The 23,615-nt window shown below is 37.4% G+C and overlaps 3 protein-coding genes across 3 annotated transcripts; 1 reads left to right on the top strand and 2 right to left on the bottom strand.

The window, feature by feature from the left end:
* Positions 1-1,355: 1,355 nt before the first annotated feature.
* Positions 1,356-6,612, bottom strand: bcl7bb (BAF chromatin remodeling complex subunit BCL7B b). The gene is made up of 6 exons (XM_053623548.1): positions 6,467-6,612; positions 4,964-5,039; positions 4,775-4,877; positions 4,409-4,582; positions 2,870-2,949; positions 1,356-2,760 (listed from the first exon to the last, which is right to left on the bottom strand). The coding sequence occupies exons 1-6, from the start codon at positions 6,556-6,558 to the stop codon at positions 2,707-2,709; spliced, it is 579 nt and encodes a 192-aa protein (XP_053479523.1). The 5' UTR covers positions 6,559-6,612; the 3' UTR covers positions 1,356-2,706.
* Positions 6,613-8,859: 2,247 nt separating this feature from the next.
* On the bottom strand, positions 8,860-14,094 carry tsen34 (TSEN34 tRNA splicing endonuclease subunit). Its single transcript, XM_053623545.1, has 4 exons — positions 13,413-14,094; positions 11,627-11,768; positions 10,183-10,464; positions 8,860-10,028 (listed from the first exon to the last, which is right to left on the bottom strand). Exons 1-4 carry the CDS (start codon positions 13,740-13,742, stop codon positions 9,817-9,819), a joined length of 966 nt encoding a protein of 321 aa, XP_053479520.1. The 5' UTR covers positions 13,743-14,094; the 3' UTR covers positions 8,860-9,816.
* A 2,209-nt stretch (positions 14,095-16,303) lies between these two features.
* Positions 16,304-23,422, top strand: zgc:77752 (uncharacterized protein LOC393862 homolog). Its single transcript, XM_053622291.1, has 8 exons — positions 16,304-16,884; positions 17,074-17,154; positions 17,947-18,065; positions 18,161-18,298; positions 18,457-19,019; positions 19,700-19,816; positions 22,497-22,598; positions 23,284-23,422. The coding sequence occupies exons 1-8, from the start codon at positions 16,706-16,708 to the stop codon at positions 23,368-23,370; spliced, it is 1,386 nt and encodes a 461-aa protein (XP_053478266.1). The 5' UTR covers positions 16,304-16,705; the 3' UTR covers positions 23,371-23,422.
* The last annotated feature ends 193 nt before the right edge of the window (positions 23,423-23,615 follow it).

Below are 23,615 nucleotides of genomic sequence, written 5' to 3'. Positions count from 1 at the left end.
TGGAAACTGTAACGGTCCCTGTGGGTCTCTAGTGGTAATTTGTTGCCTTCTACTGGTGGCCTGTTATGTCTAGTGGATACCATTAAGGACCAATAGAACACCTTTGACATTTGGTAATAGCTGATGTTTTGTAATGGTATATGTAGTGGAAACCATTAGAATTTCTGTGACTGTTTGTATGGTTTTTTCCTCAGCAGTGAAGTAGGACAATAAATCAGCGCCTTGGACCTAACGTCGGTCGGTCAGTGGAAAGTTTAGGAATAGAAGAAGAAAAGGGTTCTCTGGCTACAAGAAGTTTGAGACAACGTGAGATTACCATACATTTAAACAAGCCTGTCACATTATTGTCATCATTCAGATATCACAATATATACACTTTCTATACAATGGCATCTAATCTAAATAACAGGAGTCATTTTGGAAATCAGTTTATGATGCCCGCTTTATAGATGTCATGCGAACACATTTCTACCAAATGCCAATTCTTTATTTTTATGTAATGCGTGATGCAGTGGGTAAACTGTAAATTTGCATGGGGTCATTAAAGGTATCATGTAATGTTAATGTACTTCCTACCACAACATGTCTGTAGAGAGTATGCTGAAATGTGTTTGACAAGGGTCCTTTCTGCAATTAATGCACAGGTTCCCAACTCTGGCCCTGTCCTGCACATTTTAGTGTTTTCCCTGCTCCCAATACACCTGCTTCAACTAAATACTTAGCTAATTATCTACCCTTTCTGAGGCTGAAGTGGGTGCATTAGAGCAGGGAAAAACAATAAAATGTGCAGGATAGGGGGTACTCCAGGACCAAGGTTGGGAACCTGTGAACTAATGAAATCAAATGGTCAGGCAGTGGTGCTATCGTTCCACTAGTGCTAGCCAAAAGTTTCAACGTCCAGGTAAAGGCCACTTTTGATAGTCATGTCTTCTTCGTTAAAGAGAGAAATTGGTCTGAAATAACAGTAAGATGTGTTAAGACCCCACCCAAGTACAAAATACTAAACACTCTTGTAAAAAAAAAAAAAAAAAAAAAAATTCCAAACTGGATGTTTGCTTGTTAATGGGGTGGTAATATCAAGGGCCTTTAATACCACTTTAAAGGCCTAGGCCTTTAAAGCTTTACTCTAAAAGTTAATTAAAGGAACAAAACATTTCCCTTCACAGGTAAAAGATGCATATTAAAGATACAAAACATTGTTGATATCACTTCAGAGATAAAGAAAATTACTAGGGTAATGTTTTTTAAACAATAGATATCCTAATTAATCTTTGCCAGTTGACTGCTGATAACAATCGGACAAATTCAGCCTTCTGAAAAAAGTCACAGCTCTGAAAGAATGAGTGATGCAGATTTATAATTTAATTTCCTTTAAACTTTTTCATAAAAGTTCATGAACGCATTCTACAAAAATACGTTTCGCATAAACATCGACTGACAGCCCCAACAGCTGCCGTTAGGCTTCCCTTATAAGCAAGTGTTGAGTAAACAATTTTTCCATTTCAACACAGGGAAAACGTATCGAAATCCTTCTTCATGGTGATCACCCAGTTGCTCTACAGTTCTGTTAAGTAGAAATTGAAAGTTGAGAATCACTGAAGTATTTCTTTGAAGCCTAATTAAAGATACCCATTGGTTTTGTCTTCCAATGTCTTCCATATTTCTGTTATGGTCTCTTGCTCAGATTACACTCCATGTTTCAAAAATATTTTGAAAAATACTTATTTGAGCCGTTTAATGTGAATACATACTCGATTAGATTCATTCTGAAACATACTCATATCACACACATTTTATGTTTATATTTTATAGAATTTCTTTTTTCTATAAAGACATCTCCATAGACTATTAAAACAAAGCATGTAAATGTCAAGACCTTGATATTTCCAGTGCAAGTCTGAAAATAGGGAATTACTAGAACTGCTGGTCAATTATGTATTGAAAATAACTTCAACACCACACAGTACAGTATGTTACATTTTTTGTTATATTCTCCATTTGTATCTGCTTCTCTCTGATTCTGAAAGATCAATTTAACATTTCAACTTAAGGTACCTGAGCTGAGTCCAACATGACTTTGTTGAACTCTACCGTTGCTAAATTTAGCTTGTTAACAAATAAATCCGGTTTGGTAAAACGTCTAAACAACTGCTCCTTCATGCATGCAGTAAAAAAAAATAATAATAATAATAATAATAATAAAGCAACACATGCACTCACAGTGAAAGCAAATATTCTACACAAACTTAGAAAAGCTTTAAAATGCAATACAAATGAGTAGATACTTAAATGTTCTAAAATGATGCCATGACACACTATACTGTTATAGTGTTCTCTCCCACATGGAGTTATTTACAGCAAATATAATACTTACAGATTTGTCTTCAAGTAAATACTTCATGGTAAAAATATGTAAAAACTTTGGGGGAAAAAATTTAAATTAATTTCCAACCATTTCATAGTTTGTGCCTTTTCAGTCCTTTGTACAGTTTTGATAGAGATCTGTAGTTGTTTCTTTTATTAATTGCTTGCTAATTTTAGTTAATCAGTCCAGGGATGTGATATCATTGTTTCCTTATCAAATTCTAATGCAGCCGACAGACACAGAGTTCACAACATGGCTGCTCATTTCAGTCCCACGTGTCCAGGTGAGCTGTTTTGATCATGATGTGTCTATCTTAAGATTTGGCTTTTAATAAAAGCCTTTTATTCTGTGCAAACTCTTTTCAACGGCGGAGCAACTGCCACATCCTCATCCTCCTGTAAAAGTGATAGTCACACACAGAATAAGGTATTTGGATAATTTATAGGCAGTTTCTTTAGCTGTCTTTAGCGCATATATAATATTACTTAAGATAAGGTATATTACCTGAGCAGACAGAGGCAGCAAATCCTCTTTTATCAGAGTTGGAGGTTCATCAGTGACTTCACTGCTGGTCATTGATGGCTCTATGAGCAAAATGAGAGGATGAAACAGGCTTTAAAAGAAATACGGTATAAATATGCAATAGCAGATGTTTTGATGCATAATGTGTGATTAGGTTTCCCAACAACCAATTACTGATCACCATCGTTTCCCAACAACCCATAACTGATCGCCATTGTTTCCCAACAACCCATAACTGATCGCCACTGTTTCACAACAACCAATCACTGATCACCATTGTTTCCCAACAACCAATCATCGATCACCATTGTTTTCCAACAACCAATCATCGATCATCATTGTTTCCCAACAACCAATCATCGATCATCATTGTTTCCCAACAACCAATCATCGATCACCATTGTTTCCCAACAACCAATCACCGATCACCATTGTTTCCCAACAACCAATCACCGATCACCATTGTTTCCCAACAACCAATCACCGATCACCAGTTTCCCAACAACCAATCATTGATCACCACTGTTTCCCAACAACTAATCACTGATCATCAGTTTCCCAACAACCAATCACTGATCATCAGTTTCCCAACAACCAATCACCATTGTTTCCCAACAACCAATCATTGATCACCATTGTTTCCCAACAACCAATCATTGATCACCATTGTTTCCCAACAACCAATCATTGATCACCATTGTTTCCCAACAACCAATCATTGATCACCGTTGTTTCCCAACAACCAATCACTGATCACCATTGTTTCCCAACAACCAATCATTGAATATCAGTTTCCCAACAACCAATCACCATTGTTTCCCAACAACCAATCATTGATCACCATTGTTTCCCAACAACCAATCATTGATCACCATTGTTTCCCAACAACCAATCATTGATCACCATTGTTTCCCAACAACCAATCACTGATCATCAGTTTCCCAACAACCAATCACCACTGTTTCCCAACAACCAATCATTGATCACCAGTGTTTCCCAACAACCAATCACTGATCACCATTGTTTCCCAACAACCAATCACCATTGTTTCCCAACAGCCAATCACTGTTCCCAACCCTGAACACTGTTCACTGTTTGTCCTTAGCAAATATTCTGTCTTCAGAAAATTCTCCTTCATGTAACATGTTTCAATATGCAAAGGATGACAGAGATTCATGAATATGCAAATTGGTCTATGATTCCTCTGCCAACTTCTAGCGACTGTTTGAGTGTACAGTATATTAGCTACTTTCCCCTGAAAAGATATGACAACAAATACTATATATCTGACAAACATTAATATATTTTATTTTGTCGACTGCATTCCTCTATAAATATAAGCTAGAATTCTGACTCATTACAATCAGCTGCACTGACAACTGGTCTAATTAGATATAAAAAAATCTCTCACGATGGTATACCTGAATTATCACTGTTTTGTACTGGTACATAAAAACGGAAGATATAGAACAGCTGTTGTCATGGTCATTGATAAAGTAAAGAATGTGTGACAAGCCTTACCCTCCATGGTCTCCTGTCCCAGGGTGGGTGGCTGCGAGTCCTCTGTGCGGAAGTAGGGAGTGTGAGTAGGGCTCACTGCCCCACTGGCATGCTGTGAACTAGAGTTACTGCTGCTGTCCACTTTGTTATTCGACTGATAGGCATCCGACAAGAAACTCTGGTTACTATTGTCATCTGTTAAGCAAGATTAAAGCATGATCAAACAAACTGAAAGATGTAACTGAGAAAGCTTATGTGTTTGTTTTTTTCCCACTGAACTCAAAAAATTATATGAGCATGGCCTTAACATGGGCCTTTACATTTATAACTGGAACATTTACAATTTGAATAATACGTTTCTGAATTCATCGTTCTCAGGTACATTACCTTGGAAATCCAGTAAGACTGAGCGAGCATTTTCTAGCACCACGTCTGTAGGAAAGCCCTTCAGTTCCCTCGAAGCCCCTCCTGGGCCTTTAGCTTTAAATATCTGAGATGAAGAGAGAAACAGAATATCAACTTGTAAATGAGCTGACACTTCTCTTAATTTATTTCTCTTAATTTAAGACCTCATACCTGCTTCGTCTCTGATACAGGAACCCACTTAAAGATTCGTAAGGATGTGTCGCCCACAGTTACCCACTTTTTCTCCCTATATGAAAAGCATCACACGTTACATGAAGCATATATAATTATAAAACAGACCTGACAGACTGAAATGTCTGAAATAATCAGTGACTAATGGAGGCTAAAATCTAATCCATATCAGAATCCAACCATTAGGGTTTAAGCATTGCATCTCATCTTATAAAGGTCTCATTGATGCCGTATATATAGGAATGAGCTAAAGGCAGATAAGTAGCTGCATTCATGATTTCTATCTTTTTGGTCTGTAATGACCCCTGGGTTCATGCCATGTGTCCTCCAAGTAGCACAGAAAAGTTGTAAAATACTAAACGGTTCTTTCCTGTGTGTAATTTGTACTTTCACCGGACAACGTGTGCTTTCGGTTTCTCATCTAAAGCCATTTTAGAAAGATATTAGAGAGTAAATAATCCACCTCATTCATGTTCAGTACACTCACGGATGTTTTCCACGTTTGACAATGTGGTACGGATGTCTCAGTGAAGCAGCCTGACAAATATAATCTAGGTGGCGTTTCGCTCCAGACCTGACGTGGCATGGATCTACAGTCTGGGATAGAACAAAATCAGCCCCAGCCTCACTTCTTCACACCATTCTGTGCATTTTTTCTTACAACCATTGGTGGTGCTGTTGGACTTTTTCCCACAAAGCAGTCCGTACTGAATTTCACATAGGTTTTTTTTGGTGTGTGATTTTCGCGGCCAAAAACACTCGATTTCGAAATTTTGCTGAAAACTACTCGGTCAAACTGCAATTGTGCAAAATTGTTTTGCACGGTCTTTCACAGTGATGTTTGTTGGTAAATGAGACCTTTTAGCTTTCGCACATGAACCGAACAGGGCTTTGTATGAATTGGCTGAAAATTGCAAGATCCGCTGAATATTACAGAATCTGCTTGATTTTGCATTCGTATCTGTGAGAGCAAAATCGAAAATAATCCACTTTAATTACAACAAGTGTTTGCATTAATTAATCTTAATTAAATGTTTTTAATATTTACTTTCTTGAAATTTGAAAGACAGAGGGATTAGGTTAGTATTTCAAAGAATAGCTGTAAGCATAGCTTGTTCACATCCACAGACACAACATCAAACATGGAAAGTTCGACATTTCCATTATATTCATCTATTATATATTCTTTGTGCGACAATTTCCTAGAAATATAAACACCTAGTTGCCAATGAGGTAAAACGAACGGTACTGCAGTTAGCTCATCTTCACCTGAGCTACGCCTTCAGGCAGACATTCTTAGGACACGCCCTCTTTTGCATAACGGTCAAGAGTCGGCATGCTATTGGTCACCTCTCGACCGTACAACTGTCAATCCACACTTCGCCCCGCCCACAGGCCACACTGAAGTTTGTGTTTTCATGACTAGCTTAGCTGTTGCTTTTACAGTAGGAAACTTAACCGTCTTTATATTGTTCAGCTTACCATCTCCGGACCCTTTCGATCGCCGCCATGACTTTTTTGATATCATCTTTTGCACGGCTTCGCGTTTCCGCTCGTACTGATCGTCCGGACATTTTGATGAGTTATTATATGAGTTGCCTCTCTTTCCCTTCTCCCCTCTGCTGCCTGCGATTTGGCCGCGCCGTCCACGATCTCGCGAGATTTCATTACCCGAGATTTGATTATTATTTTCTTCTTCCTCTTCGTTAGCGCCCAATGGCTGTAAACAATCACTACAGCTTTTCTGCCAAGGTCATATACAGACGTCAGACCACCTTTTTTTTTTTTTTTTTTTTTTTTTAAACAAGACTCTGTAATTTTTTTTTTTTTAAATAAATAAATTTAACCACGAATGGTTCGTACAGATATGTCCATGTCTGCTAAGGAAGTGACTGGTTAAATGAAGGGTTTAATCCAAACCTCAACAAATCAAAAACACAATGTTTACTTGGGTTTAGTGTGTTCTGTCAGTGAAAATTTTAGAAATAAAAGCTCAATACTTCCAATTAATAGTCATAACATTATTATATACATTTAAATAATGAACCTATTATATGAATAGTTTAGGATTATGTTCATAAATTAAATAGGGCATCCACTGAGGGCGTCCATGGGATTATTTTACAGTTAAAGAGGACCTGGGCTGCTAAAATTTCAAGAACCCTTGATATAGAAGGGATGGGAGAGAGAAATTTTACTACCATGTAATTATTTTATCATTTTAAACAGTTTTATATGCCAATTTTGAGAAAGAACTACTCTTATCTGGATACCTGACCATCATAACTGATAATGCTTGTTAACCATCCCGTTCCAAAACCATTGGCAGTAATATAGATTTATTCTCCCCTTTGCTGTTATAATAATCTTCACTGTTCTGGGAAGGCTTTCCACTAGATTTTAGAGCATGGCTGAGGGGATTTGTGCTCATGCAGCCACAAGAGCATTAATGAGGTCAGGCACTGATGTCGAGTGAGGAGGTTCATCCCAAAGGTGTTCAGTGGGGTTGAGGTCAGGGCTCTGAGCATAATGTGGAGGCCCACATTACTCCACATGCCAAAGTGTCCTTAGGCAAGACACTGAACCCCAAGTTGCTCCCAATGGCAAGTTAGCGCCTTGCATGGCATCTCTGCTACCATTGGTGTGTGAGTATGTGTGTGAATGGGTGAACGAGAACCAGTGTAAAGCACTTTGTAGAATCGCTAAGGTTAAAAAAGCTCTATATAAGTGCAGACCACCCAAATTCTTCCCCACCAACATCAGCAAACCATGTCTTCATAAGCCTCACTTTGGACAAAAGAAATGCTGGAACAGGTCAGGGCTAGGCCAGTTTGTTTCATACTACAGATATCATCATGCTAAAGACATTCTAGACAATTGTATGCAACTTTGTACCAACAGTTTTGGGGAAGACTCATATATGGGTGTGATGGTCAGGTGTCCACATACGTCGGACCATATAGTATATCTTTATCCATCTTCTGTCCTAAATATGAAAATCAATAATGCTAATTTTTTTCAACTTTTGAACACCCTATTAGCACCTTAAATTTTTTGTTAATGTTTTTTTTTTTTTTAAGTATGTTCTTTCATACTTTATTGTTATGCTACCTTGTACCTGTTTGTTTTTAATCTACATTCCTAACTGATTATTATTAATGGGATCAGTGGAGGAATCAACGACAAACAACAAAATAAATGAGTCTATTTAGTAAGTTACCGCCACATTATTTATTTATTTACAAAAAGTAGGAACATAGTGCTCAAAACCTACATAAATGGTCGTGTTTTTGCTCCGAGAGGATTGCGAGAATTTGTGTCTACAACAGTTCATGTTTTTTTTTCAGTATCTTGGTTGATAACCTTGTACTTACAGTGCTCCACTAATATACATCAACAGCTAATCTTTTGTACATTTCTAGGCCATTTTAGTCACTTTACTTTGAGCTATGGTTTTAGTTATAACAGTATTATTGAGTGAGGAGGCACAGTGCCCTCCACTCATATTGGCAGCCTTGGTAAATATGAGCAAAAAAGGCTGTGAAAAATTGTCTTTATTGTTGAACCATATTTTGTTTTTTAAAAAAACCCACAAAAATACTCTCATGGATATTAAACAACTGCAAACAAAACACAGGTTTATCAAAAATATCTTTGTTAAATATAGGCGTGCAAACAATTATTGGTACCCTTATGAATTCATATGAAAATATATAATTCTATATTCTAATAAATAAAATATTTTTTATTTATATTATATAATATAAATTATTATATTATAATTATATTATAATTATAGAATTATATTCTATAATTCTAATAAATAAAAAGAAAAATATATTTGAAGTGTATTCCCATTGATATTTTACATTTCTTAGTACACCTGGTTGACTAGGAACAGGAAATTGTTCAACCATGACATCCTGTTTCACAGGGGTATAAAAAATTAGGTAACACGTAGGCCAAATTCTCTTAGTCATTCATAACAATGGGTAAGACCAAATAATATAGCTGTGATGTGCGGCAAAAGGTTGTTGAGCTTCACAAAATGGGAAGTGGCTATAAGAAAATAGCACAAGCCTTGAAAATGCCCATTTCCACCATCAGGGCAATAATTAAGAAGTTCCAGTCAACTGGAAATGTTATGAATCAACCTGGAATTGGACGTGTGTCTATATCGTCTCCAAGGATCACAGCTGGAGAATTGCAGAAGACAGTTGCGTCTTGGGGTCAGAAAGTCTCCAAAAGTACAATCCGAAGTCACGTACATCACCACAAGTTGTTTGGAAGGGTTTCAAGAAAAAAGTCTCTACTCTCATCCAAAAATAAACTCAAGCATCTTATCAATGAGAGCAGAGTATTTCTGTGAATTTTTTTAACAAAAGCTCAAAAGGTTAAACAATAATGACAAAATTTCCCAGCCTTCTTTTACCATTAATTTATTACCAAGGGTAATATATATTTACTAATAATATATTTACCAAGGGTGCCAATCTTAGTGGAGGGCACTGTATTTTATATGGAACAAACATTAATTTATTTGCCAGTTATGTCAGCATAAAAAGAGAAAACCACATGTCCTCAACACTTCACACAGTCATGGTGAAACCATATGGCAAACATCCACCAGAACCAGATATTTATTGGATACATCCCAGATATTGCTTTATGGTAGACATGGAAACAAATCGAAAACAAATGACCAGCCATGAGAAAATGAACAGATTAAATTTTATAGTAAATACTCATGCTTTCAAACAGGCTCAGTCCAGCAGCTTATTAAGTCCTGAAAGACAAAGAGAGCACTCCACTGGGTCTGTTCACCCTGTATGCTATACTATTCCACTCCACTGCAGAGATGAATACACAACCTCCTCTTCTATTTCCTCTCCGCTGTCACTGGTATCCTGTGGTGAGCAAAGTATCACTGTTTTCTTTACATTGGACCCAAGCCTTGCAATAGCGAGAATGTCACAGAGTGGTAATTTTTCATCCATAGGCAAGCACAGGGCAATGAAGTGGGCGTGAAAGCGGAGTGGATCACCTGGAGGAAAAGGAAAATAACACGATAATTATCCAATAATGATCAATTAACAAATCACTTAACTGTGTAATGGCTGGGAACACCATGTCACTGCAGTACTTTATAACAGGACTGCAAGATCGAGTAAAAATGTATTCATCCATAATGATCTCACCTGGATACACCAGATAATCTCCCCCAAACTTCCCTGCTGCAGTTAGGTAGAAGCCTTTACTCCTAAGATCCTTATAAACCCGGAACCTCGTCTCCGAGCGCTCGTCTCTAGGCATTGGCCAATCAGCAGCTAAGAAAGCATGTTCCTCAGGACAGTGACTGAAGCCAGCACGAGCAGTATAGAGTTGGATAGCCATGGCAGAGCGTGGGAATGAGAAGCTCTTCTCCAGAGATTCAAGTCTTTCCCTTACTGCCAGCTCTGCTCCCTCATTATCCTTATGAGCTTAATGACAAGACACAAAAAATGTACCGTCTCCATGTCAGATAGAGCAACATTCAAATAATCAGTTTATATACTGACACGATGGGAATTAAGCTTTAAAAGAAGCTCTAATATTCATTCCCTCCAGGATTTTGCGATCGCAGAAATGAACTCAAAATCAGGCAATACTCTGCAATATTTTGATGAGTTTGCAGTTTTTCAAAATTACCGCAGATTTAGACCAAGACAGGTCATGTGACATCATCACAACGCGCATTCAGCCAAAGCCTTCTTCGATTCACATGAGCCAAAAATGAGTTCAGCTAAAAAGTCAAATTTACCAACAAACATCACTTCGAAAGACCATGCAAAACAATTTAGTGCAATTGCAATTTCACCAATTCAAGTCATTTTCAAAAAAAAAAAAAAAGGACAAAAAACTCCACAACTTGAATCGCAAATTTTGAAAAAAGCCTCAACAAAATCAAACATTTTTGGCCGTAATAATCACAAAAAACTCTGCGAAATCCTGTAAGGACTGAATATATATATATATCAATTATATAATACAAAATGCAGTCAATTTCAGAAGTATTGGCAATCCTATTAGAAACGTATCACTCTTACCTCCATTTCTTCAGAAATCTTGAACTGTTTCAAGCTTTTAAACTATAATTTTATTATAGAAATAACTGTGTTTAATGGTATGTTAACTGCTTATGTGTTTTCATATTCAGTATCATATTTGGATGGATTAAAAATAGTAGAACCTCATGTTCTGGGTATGATCATAAGCAATGACAACTCCTGTTACAGGAGTCCTGTAGACTGAGGGCAATTTTTAAATAATAATACTAATAATAATAATATAATTAATTTAAAAATGTCAATTTGTTTGCATTTATTAACGGGTATACATGTTTTGCATATGTTTTTGAGGATATAATGCTATTGTTTAAAGAAAGATTGCAATAATGATTTTTGTTACAGGAAGAGTCAATATTTTCTCCAATTATTTTGACAGGAAAATTTGAATCATTGTATATAATATTTATTTTCTAAAACCTATTTTTGCCTATTCTGTAAATAGAAAGGCTCAGGCACACACTAGTCATCATTCAGAGTGAATGCATTGGTGTTGTTTGTATTTACAGTATTGAATATACTATGGAGTGTCATTCACCATTCTGTTTCTCATTCATTACTCTTTGCAGTACAGCCTTCCTTTCCTCCAGGGCGAGAGCACATTGCTCCTCATAACTCTGCTCTAGTCTGGCCCGGTACAATTCAACCACCTTCAAACGACTTCCTGCATTTTCAGACAGCTGTGGAAATAAGAATAAGTCAATGCGAAAACACGATTAATATGTAAACAATATTATTCACACAATACTGAACCCATTCAATCCCCAGTTTTGGGATTAAACAAATGGATGAATAAAAAATGGGATTAAAAAGAAAAATGTAACTGAAAGAATCCACTAATATTGATCCCCCTAGGTTTGAATGAGTGCGTGAATGTGTGTTTGCATGATGCCCTGCAGTAGACTGGTGTTCCATCTAGTATTCCCAGGACTGACACCAGGTCCACCACAACCCAGACCAGAATAAAGCACTTAATGAAAATGAATGAATTTAGTTTTTATTCTGTTCTAAAGACAAACAAACTTTGGTACGCACATTATGTAGCCTCTGTTGCACAAAGTCTACAGATTTCTTTTGCATCTGTACTTGATGCTACACACCTACACTTTACAAGGCTGAAGCACACACTTTATAGAACACTAAACATATTACCGCTACCCTACCAATAGTTTACAGCCCATGTCCTGTGTATTTATTGCCCTGTTCTGTGTATGAATTGTTCTGCATTCATCTCACACTCTTGGGGATTATGTTTGCCAGCACCACGTCGGTTATTGGATGTTCGTGGACGTCCATTTCTCGATCGGTCCGCAACACTTCCAGTCTTTTTGAATTTGTTAATAAGTTTGGCGGCAGTGTCATGTGTGATGTGCCCGCCATGTTTACTGTTAAAGTCCATCTCAACCTTGCGACAGCTTCCCGATCCAGCCATGAGAATGCTTTCAATACGTTCTTCTTTTGTCGAAGGCGTTCTTAAAGATTATCTGAAATATAATACTACCGGTCACGCATTCTTTATTTTTATTTCCCCCCTCACATTTTAGAATAATAATAAAGTCATCAAAATATTCCATCTGGAATAACACGAATGGAACTATGGGAATTATTTTGTGATAAAAAATCCAAAATCAAAATAATTTAATATCTTCAAAGTAGACCCCCTTTTTGCCTAGAATTTCCAGAAATGTATTCTTGGCATTTTCTCAACTAATTTCTTGAGGAATCTCCCCGAGATGCTTTTTAATCAGTATTAAAGCAGTTCCCACCTACACTGGACATTTATCGGCTGCTTTTCGGAATATTTCACACCGAGTCATCCGTTTAAAAAAAATTTTTTTTTTTTGTAAATAAAATGTTAGTTTTCTAATGAAAGAAATGAACATGTTGGCACGATTATATATATATTTTTTGTCTACAACACCCATTTCAGACATTTAATCATACACCTTCGGATCAAAAGGTTTTTTAAAGGGTCATGTGAAACATTTCAGTCGAGTGTCTCCAAACTTTTGCCCGGTAATGTGTATAATATAAATTACTGTATGAAAGTTTGGGAAGATATTTCCCCTGTGTATGGAGACTTTTGTCATTGCACGATGCACCTGGAGAAACAAGATTTTGTTCCAATGTGTACAAGCTGTATAGAGTAATGAAATAAAAACCCACTTTACTTAAGCTGACATTTGACACACAAAATATGCACCAAAAAATGACAATTATCACACAAAAACACCTTATATTGTTGGTTGCATGTAAGTGCCTTGATATCAAACACTATGACGTAACACTCCTCATCAGCATCAAGCTCTGAGGTCAGTGGTTACCTCTTTATGCCGTAAAGCAGTCGCCTTTCCAGTCTCCACCAGCAGCCGAGCTTCTTCCTGCAGGAGTTCCAGCGGTCTTCCCAGTCTGATGTTCTGCCTTGGCTGTCTGGCCAGAGACCCCACAAGAGTCCCGATCACCCCGACCTCTTCTCTACACTTTCTAATGTCGGCCGCCCTCCACAGCAAAGGCATGGATCCGCACAAGCTGATGTTAACAGTCTGATTCTCAGCCTTCTCTTCATCGCGTTTATTTCTCGCGTCCACACACTCGCTACTTTCCGCGTGCTGTTCATCAGACTGGATGATCGATTCTGTCGCATTCCAGTCCATGGCATCATCTACAGTTAAACTTGGGGATATAAATGATAACTAGCTTTGTCTGCACTCAATAATTCCTGATTAAAATGAAATGCAACAGATCCAACGCTAATCATGTCATAAGATCTATATGGCGGTGCTTTGGTTTGATCACATGCTGAACACGTGAAGGAGTTGTTTATCAATTTAACAGTCTAACATTTCAGTCTGAAATAAAACCTACTGGAAAACAAGACAAGAGAACAAAAAGGACGCATGTATTTGATCTGAGTTTGATTACATTATTGCTACCTTCTCCCAAATTACAAACTGCACAGTTTATTTCGAGCCGACCGCGTCATTTGTTTACTTCCGCGTTACTGTAAGTCACATGACCAACATAGCGCGCGTTTATAACCAATGAGCGTGTAGATCAGCCGGAACGCGAGAGGTCGCTTTTGTGTGTCAAAATAAAAGCCGGCGAAGTTTCTAACGCTGGAAAGCTGCAGCTCATTCTGAAGATATTGTAAGGTCATGTTTGATATTTCAGCAATGTTGGGAAATTGGTCAATTCATTGAGAGTAATGGAACATTCGCGTTTATACAGAAAAGTCCCGATTAGCTTGTACATTTAAACAACATCCACACCTGACCCTATAAGACCCTATAAGTTAAAGCAGGGGTTCCCAAACTTTTCCACGGCAAGGCCCCTCAAATGGCATTAAAATTTGACCGAGGCCCCCCTTTTGCAAGATGTCTTTAAAACACATTAAAAATACAGACTTCTGAATATATCCCCCTTTTTTATTATTTAATTACATCTTTACATTATATTAGGAATTGATTGTGTGTGTGTGGTTGTCTGAGAGTGAGAAAGAGAAAACATACATTTATTTATTTTTCACACCAAATTGTTGAGACCCCCCCGGGCGCCCCCTGTCGGCCCCCACTTTGAAAACCACTGAGTTAAAGGATTCCCCAAGCCTGGTCCTGGAGTACCCCATGTCCTGCACATTTTAGTGTTTTCCCTACTCCCAGCACACCTCCATCCATCTATACCACTTACCCTACACAAGGTTGGAGGGAGCCTGAAGCCTATCCTAGGCAACTCGGGGCACACCTCACACACACGACAGACAGGAAACACTAACCATCCTACAAGACATGTCTTTAGACTGGGGGAGGAAACCAGAGTACCCAGAGTTTTTTATCAGCACTCAGTTCAAAAGCCTGCATCTCTGATGGGATGGGGGTGCATTAGTGCCTATGGAATTGGCAGGTTGCACATCTGGAAAGACACCATCAATGCTGAAAGGTATATACAGGTTTTAGAGCAACAAATGTTCCCATCCAAACTCCACCCCATCTTTACTTCTGAGAGACTCTGCCTCTCTGAGATTTTTTTTTTTTTTTTTTACACACAATCATGTTACTGACCTGTTGCCAATTAACATAATTAGTTGCAAAATGTTCCTCCAGCTGTTTCTTTTTAGTAACACTTACTTTTCCAGTCGTTTCTTGCCCCGTCCCAACTTTTTTGAGACGTGTTGCGGCCATCAAATTCATTCTTTTTTTTTTTTTCTTAAAATGGTACATTTCATCAGTTTAAACATTTGATATATTTTCTATGTTCTACTGTGAATAACACATGGGTTTATGAGATTTGCAAATCATTGCATTCTGTTTTTATTTACATTTTGGGCTTGTACAAATCACTCTCCTGCACTCTTCTGCAGCTTGATTGTTTAACAATATTAAACCTAATACTAACCTGTTTATCACCATGTATATGAAGTCATATATGGGAGTGGTCAGGCCATGTTATATAATCAGATGTTTCTATGATTGGTGAATGTACAGTACTGTGCAAAAGTCTTAGGCACATGCAAAGAAATGCTTTAGAGCAAATATGCCTTCAAAAATAATGAAATTAAATGTTTCTCCATTTAAAAATATTATATAGAGCAGTAAACAGTAATAAATGAAATAAAGGCAATATTTGGTGTGACGACCCTTTGCTTAAAAGAAAAGTAGTCGCAGGTAGAATTAGTGCAGTTTTATAAGGAAATGATCTGTAGGGTTTATTGAGCATCTTGCAGAACCAGACACGATTCTTCTGGAGACTTTGACTGTCGCACTCGCTTCTTCTTTCTGCAGCAAAACCCAGCAGCCTTCATTATGTTTTTTTGTCTAAAAAGTGTCTCCTACCGCTTAATATGCTGCTTTCTTTACTGACATACAAACATTTTTCTGTAACATTTTAATTTTGTGCTTGAAAACTAATGTTTGGGAATCTAAAATGTTTTTGTACTGACTCGATAATGTAGAAGTCATCAAATAAAAATCTATAACAAAGTTTGTAGTAAAAAAATAGGCTGCCTAAGACTTTTGCACAGTACTGTATGTCCACTAATGTGTTTATGACAGTTAATAAGGATTAGAGTGCTCTGAAGCTAGGTCAATCTTACGAGCATCTACAGCATGGCAGTGTGGGATTACCGTTACTTATTTCACACACATGCATGCACACTGTTCATATGTCACCTGTGCAGATGGAGCCAAAGACAGGTAAGTTATTGCTTGAGGACTGATTATATAAAGCTTTTATGTGATACATGTTTTAATGTTATGTTTTTTTTTTTATTGAATATGAATAAGAATTTTCCAGAGTTTCAAATGTCTGCATTCTAGTAAATGCGGATAACATAAAACCTGCAGCTGGTGCCAGCGAAGGGTGTGAATAGTTTTACTCAGTTTCTATTTGTATGGTTCTTCCTGTGCCTAAAACAAATAATTTCTTGTTTTCTCTTTAGCTATTTATCCCTTAGCAATGCTGAAAACTAGTTATTACTGCTCAGATGTAAGCATACAGCCAATTACATGCAGGTTCCCACCAAACTGCCTCACTTAACCTGTGCCTGTAGTGTAGCCTGCTAACTAGCAGTGTTTGATCTCCGTCCACTCTACCTGTCCTCCGTCTACATTCTGTCTCCGGTATGACCTCGCTGATTCCAGTGCCAAAGCCCTCATATTCCCAGGCCAGGGAAACCCTGGTAAAGGCCATTCCCCCAAAGGTCATCTGCTTGCTGGCCTGTGGGGGAAGAGACTGCCGCTATGAGGGGCCAGTGTGCTGGAGACCAAGCCAACAGGCCATTAAGGGCCTCTTCTCTAGCTGGTGAGTCTCCTCTCTCAGAATGTCTGCTATATTATACGAATATTTGTTATACAATGTTCCATTTAACAGAAGCGCCCATTTTCATAACATATTATATGTCAGGTTAAATATATTGTAAACCTCAAACCACTGGTTTAAGCCAGTCATTAAAACAGTTTACACCAAACGTCTATTTATTTTTGATTTAAGGGTGACTGACGACATTGTTGCCATGGCAAGGCCATCCACCAATCTCATTAAGACGTACAACTTAATAGACCAGTTTAAAAAGTAAGTGTTTTGACTCATTTACCGCTATAACAGGTTTGTCACAATAACAATATTGACTTTGATATCTATGTCAGTATAGTATCAGAATACTGAATAACTAAACACTAATATGGCAAAATAAAAATGTAAGAAACGTCTTACTATCATCTATCATAAATTATACTGTATTTAACAAAATAAAAATGGATTATTCATATCATATGGTATGTATCTGTTTTTTGTGTATATTGTTTCTAGGACAATAAGCTGGCATATATTTATGAATTAAACTCTTCACATGTACGTTTTAGTTATGTGAAAACACAATTTGCTTGCAGATCATTTATCCACTGCGTCGCTTTATACGCTGATCCATAATTTAGGTTGTGGTGAAATTTTTCAGTTTTGAGCACCAAGTGTTATAAAGACCACTTAAAAGTAGGTTACAAAAATGTCAGCTTAAATATTGAGCCTGCTTTACAGGGGACTATTAATTGTCTATAGACTTGTCTATAGGCATAATACACCTTTTAATATATAGTTACATCATTTTAATATATACTTGTTAATTGGAGCAATCAGTTACAATTCAGCAGTAAATTGTCTGACGCAAGGTAGTTTTGAAAAATGTCATATTTTTGATTGTTTATGTAACACTAATGCAAGTAAAAGTTTGAAGTAAGAGTCTGATTACTGTTTTGTTTTTGTTGTTGTTTTTATTTTATTTTTAAAGATAATTAAAGATAAAGACTGGTTATTTAAAGAATAAGTAATGACATATCTGTATGCATGAGTGTCTGTGTGTGTCTACAGGTTGAACATTAAATCCATCATTAATATGCAGCTGCCAGGTGAGCACGCTCACTGCGGTCCTGAACTGGAGCCTGACAGCGGCTTCACATACTCACCTCAGATATTCATGGAGAATCAGAGTCAGTCTTTCATACACACGCTTACTGTATAACCGATTTTTTAAAAAATCAGTAAGTGGTGCAGTGTTTTATGTGATTGCCTCCTTCTTGGTCAGTTTACTTCTATAACTTTGGCATGGCTGATTTTGGCGTGTCATCTCTGGAGGGGATTCTAGATGCAGTGAAGGTTTTGGCCTTCTCTGTGCAGGAGGGTAAAGTGGCTGTACACTGTCACGCTGGACTGGGCAGAACAGGCAAGCCTTAAGATTACATATTAAGCTCAAACATGTCTATTCATGCCCATTATGAACCAGAAACTAACCAAATAATTAGCTCACTAAATATACATACAAGTATTAGTGAACACTAATTTGTTTATGTATGATTTCTGACAATCTGTGTAACATTACAGGAGTGCTGATTGCATGCTACTTGATCTACACGTTAAGGATCAGTGCTAGCGAGGCTGTGCACTATGTGCGGATAAAGAGGCCTTGCTCGATTCAGACCCGTGCCCAGATCAACCTGGTGTTTGACTTTGCGAGGCTCCTGGGCTCCCAGCTTGCGCAGTACCCAATGCTGAACATGCGGCATGGTGCCCCATTCAGTATGAGGCAGTATCTTCAGCGCCAGGTCATGCTCTTACATGGTGAAGAGGCCCATTCCCTTGCACACACACCAAAGATCTTGCATTTTCTGTGCAGCCTGCTGACAGCCCTCGCCCAGGGAACAGCCAGTCCTCTAGATGTTCGGCAGGAACTGGAGAAAAAAGCAGCCATTTTGGTTCTACAGCAGGCTGTGAGGAATGTATTGGCACGTCAGTGGTATTTGCCTGTCCTGGTGGAAGGGGAAGACCGTTGCGTGTCTGTCTCTTCCTGGGACGAGCCTTTCGGATTTTTAGAAAGGAAGAGGGAAATGCTTTTGAACAAGCGCAGTTACAGTGAATCAGACCTCAGCAAAATTTCTCTAAACAAGGTGAGACCAAATTATAACTGTGTTTCCCAAAAGCATTGCTTAACTTTAAGATGCTTTGGTGAAACTAAATGCTAGGTTGCTTTACATACACACACATACAATCACATCTTAACATGAATCACATGTCGGCATATAAGTGAATCATAAATCAGTGCTATTTTCGGTTTCACGGCTTTTCTTACATTGTTCTAGGTTCTAAACTTTTCAATTCATGATAAAAACCTGAGATTCTTCTGTCTTTTCTCCAGGACACGAAATTTATACACAGTTCGACACTGTTTGGGAATGATGGTAAAGTCTATAATGGAATTTTGAGTCATTTACGAAAGGAGGAATCGGTAAATCCTGCTTTGAGTGTCTGGATAAATGAGTCTAACTGTGTAACAGACAGACAGACACACATATCATCATCAAATCATCACCTGGGTAAGCCCAATGCTGGCAAGAGGGCAATGTGCATGATGAAAACATTTAAAGAATTCCCAAAATTCAGCTCCAATATCGAGGTGAGTTGATTTCCATTAACTGACAAACATACAGTTCTGCACAAAAGGTAAAGATTAGTGGAATTGTTAGTTTTTGAACTTCTAGCCACCCCACAAATGCAGGTTTCCTGTTTGCTGATGTACAGTGATGGTGGATTTTTTTTTTAATTGTTTTGTTTTGTTTTATGTACAAAGCTCTGTAAAAATAACAAGTATGGAAAAGGGTCAACCGCATCGAGAGCTGTTGCTAAAGCAATGGCACAACAGGAATCCACAGGCAGCAAAATCCTACAAAGAGCTGCACTATTACAGGTTAGAAACCTTTACTGACAAGTCTTTTCCAAAAAAAAAAAACCCCAAACAAACCCGCATAGTGCTTTCAGTAAACTAATTTGATACAAACATGTAATAAATGTACTGCAAAAAAAAAAAATTGTTACATAAATATATTTGAGATATAAACTTTTCAGTAACACTTTACAGTAACAGTACATGGATAATCATACACTAATACATGAATTAATACTTACTTGAATATAAACTAATGATGAGTTAAGGCATGTACTAATCAAGAATTAATGAAGAGCTAACCTTAACTACGACATGTGTCTTATGAACTCTTGAATAACGACCACGTGAAGTACATTAGTACATGTTTGTTTGTTAATGTGTTAATTAACACGTATGCGTAAACTAAATCAAACATGCTCTATCCAAAAGATCATTGGATGGTGCTGGATTACTTTCAGAATTACACTGACCTTACACTGACCCTATTTATAGAACGTAGAAAGACGCACTAATAATAAACACCAATAATTTCATCTCAGCCTGTTTTGAATCATTCTCCATCCATTTCTCTTCTAATCCCACTGTAGTACTAGTATGTGCTCTGGGTGGCTCGGGCCTGGGGCAATGCTCCTTTGGAATCAAGGGTGAAATATATAAAGTAAGATTTATTCATTTAGCAGATGCTGTTATCTATTAACATTTAAAACAAGTGTTTGATCTAGTTTATCCCTTTGTGTGAATTAATACATTAACTAACAAACATGTACTAACATGTACTTAAGTTGGTTGTTATTCACACGAGTTCATAAGACTCACAATGTAGTTAAGATTAGCTCTTCATTAGTTTGTGATTACTACATCATTAGTTCATATTTAAGTAAGTATTAATTCAGGTATTAGTGTATGATTATCCATGTACTGTTACTGTAAAGTGTTACCAACTTTCCGGACTCTAGTTTTTGTATTCACTACAATACATCAATATATCAATAGCTAATCTTTTGTACATTTCTAGGCCATTTTAGTCACTTTACTTTGAGCTATGGTCTTTAGTTATAACAGTATTATTGAGTGAGGAGGTACAGTGAGGAGGTATCCTCCATTAATATTGGCACTCTTGGTAAATATAAGCAAAGAAAGCTGTGAAAAATCATCTTTATTGTTGAACCTTTTGATATATATATATATTTTTTTTTAAAAATCACAAAAATACTCTGCTCTCATGGATATCAAACAATTACAAACATAAGACAGGTTTATTTATATTAAAAAAAAACTTTGTTAAATATATGTGTGCCACAATTATTGGCACCCTTTTAGTCAATACTTTGTGCTACCTCCCTTTGCCAAGATAACAGCTCTGAGTCTTCTCCTATAATGCCTGATGAGGTTGGAGAATACATGGCAAGGGATCTGAGACCGTTCCTCCATACAGAATCTCTCCAGATCCTTCAAATGTCGAGGTCCACGCTGGTGGATTGTCCTCTTCAGTTCGCCCCACAGATTTTCTATGGGGTTCAAGTCAGGGGACTGGGATGGCCATGGCAGGACCTTGACTTTGTGGTCAGTAAACCATTTTTGTGTTGATTTTGATGGATGTTTTGGATCATTGTCCTGCTGGAAGGTCCAACCACGGCCCATTTTAACCTTTCTGGCAGAGACAGTCAGGTTTTCATTTAATATCTGTTGATATCATGAGTACATGATGCCATGTATCCTAACAAAATGTCCAGGCAGAAAAACATCCCCAAAACATTAAAGAGCCGCCACCATATTTAACCGTGGGCATGAGGTACTTTTGCATATGGCTACCTCTCTGTGTGCGCCAAAACCAACTCTGGTGTCTATTGCCAAAAAGATCTATTTTGGTTTCATCTGACCATAGAACCCGATGGTTTTTTTCTTGAAACCCTTCCAAACACCTTGTGGTGATGTAGGTGACTTCGGATTGTAGTTTTGGAGACTTTCTGATCCCAAGACGCAACTAACTTCTGCAATTCTCCAGCTGTGATCCTTGGAGATTTTTTGGCCACTCGAATCATCCTCTTCACAGTGTGTTGAGACGATACAGACACTCGTCCAATTCCAGGTTGATTCATAACATTTCCAGTTGTCTGGATCTTCTTAATTATTGCCCTGATGGTGGAAATGGGCATTTTCAATGCTTGTGCTATTTTCTTATAGCCACTTCCCATTTTGGTGAAGCTCAACAACCTTTTGCCGCACATCACAGCTATATTCCTTGGTCTTACCCATTGTTACGAATGACTAAGGGAATTGTGTTCCCTCATTTTTATACCCCTGTGAAACAGGATGTCATGGTTGAATAATTTCCTGTTCCTAGTCACCCAGGTGTACTAAAATTTTTTAAAAAATCAGTGGGAATATACTTCAAATATATTTTTCTCACATTAATTCTTCGGGGTTCCAATAATTGTGGCACACATATATTTAATAAAGATATTTTTTTGATAAACCTGTGTTGTGTTTGCAATTGTTTGATATCCATGAGAGCAGAGTATTTTTGTGAATTTTTTTTTAAACAAAAGATCAAAACGTTAAACAATAAAGACAATTTTTCACAGCCTTCTTTGCTCATATTTACCAAGGGTGCCAATATTAGTGGAGGGCACTGTATAATATGTACGGAACATGTGTAGAGGCTTTTCCTATAATGTCTACACTCTTCACAATCCCACAGGAGGAACTGAACATCAGCGCTTATGGATGGGCCACACTGGCCATGGAGACAGACCCGAAAGTTCTAAGTGCTCTGATGTGGATCTGGTTAGAAAAACTAAAGGTAAGGAAGCAGTTAGACTAGTGATGAATCTCATTAGCACACAAACAGTACCCGCTTTGTATTCCGACTCATGTTGAAGTAAGGAATAAAACGCGACAATGTGTGCTGTTATAGGAACGTAAATCCACAATGGTGGTGGTGTAACATGGCTCAACACAACAGCACGCCTTGAAGTGTTTCATTCCTTTTATACCACAGTGATTTGCCAATTATTACAATTTTTAATATATTAATGAATGATGCATTATTCTTTTTAACAGTTTATAATTATTACATTTAAAGTTGTGGAACATCTGTGAGACAAGATTATTACTTATGTTATATACAGTAAGCATCTATGAAGAGTTGTTCCATCACCAGCCTCTCTTTCTTCCTCTCTCTTGAAGTTATTAAATATATATAAAAAAGACTTTCCTATGACATGAATCCTTCCATAAATGTTAAACATCTCTTTGCATTAATGTTCACCATATCAATGATTATACATTTCTTTGTTAAATAATGTTTTTATTCATAGTTTTATGAATCTGTAGCATCTGTAATACAAGTCCCTGTGAATAAGTTTGTGGAGAATGTATGAATTTAGTGGTGCTGTATATATATATATATATGAACCACGATGAAGCATCTTGCTTTCACCTAGTCGCTGTAAAGGTTTACAATATAGTGCTGTGTGTGTTAACAGGATCCTGTCCTGAGTGCAGACGACATAAGTAAACTAACAAATACGCCCGGTCCAAATCCCCTAAAAATGCTGCACAAGGTGACTTGAATAACCTGAAATCACACTGACCTAGCACTTTTTTTGAATAAAAATGTTTAATTGTCAAATATATGATACCATACTCCTGATGTAAACAGCTAACCTGAAGAACGTAGGACTTAAGAAATACAAAACTGAACTATTTCTGTCTCGCTGTCTTCGTCTCTGTGTGTGCATCTGTGTCATGTGTGTATGCACATTTTAGTCTCAGCGTAGCACTCTGTGTTGTTTGCTGAGCTGTGTGGCTCAAGTGA

Source organism: Ictalurus furcatus, chromosome 4 (assembly GCF_023375685.1).
Source record: "Ictalurus furcatus strain D&B chromosome 4, Billie_1.0, whole genome shotgun sequence".
Classification (NCBI taxonomy): Eukaryota; Metazoa; Chordata; class Actinopteri; order Siluriformes; family Ictaluridae; genus Ictalurus; species Ictalurus furcatus.
The sequence above is the reverse complement of the archived record's forward strand: the minus strand, read 5'-3'. Positions and strand labels throughout refer to the sequence as shown.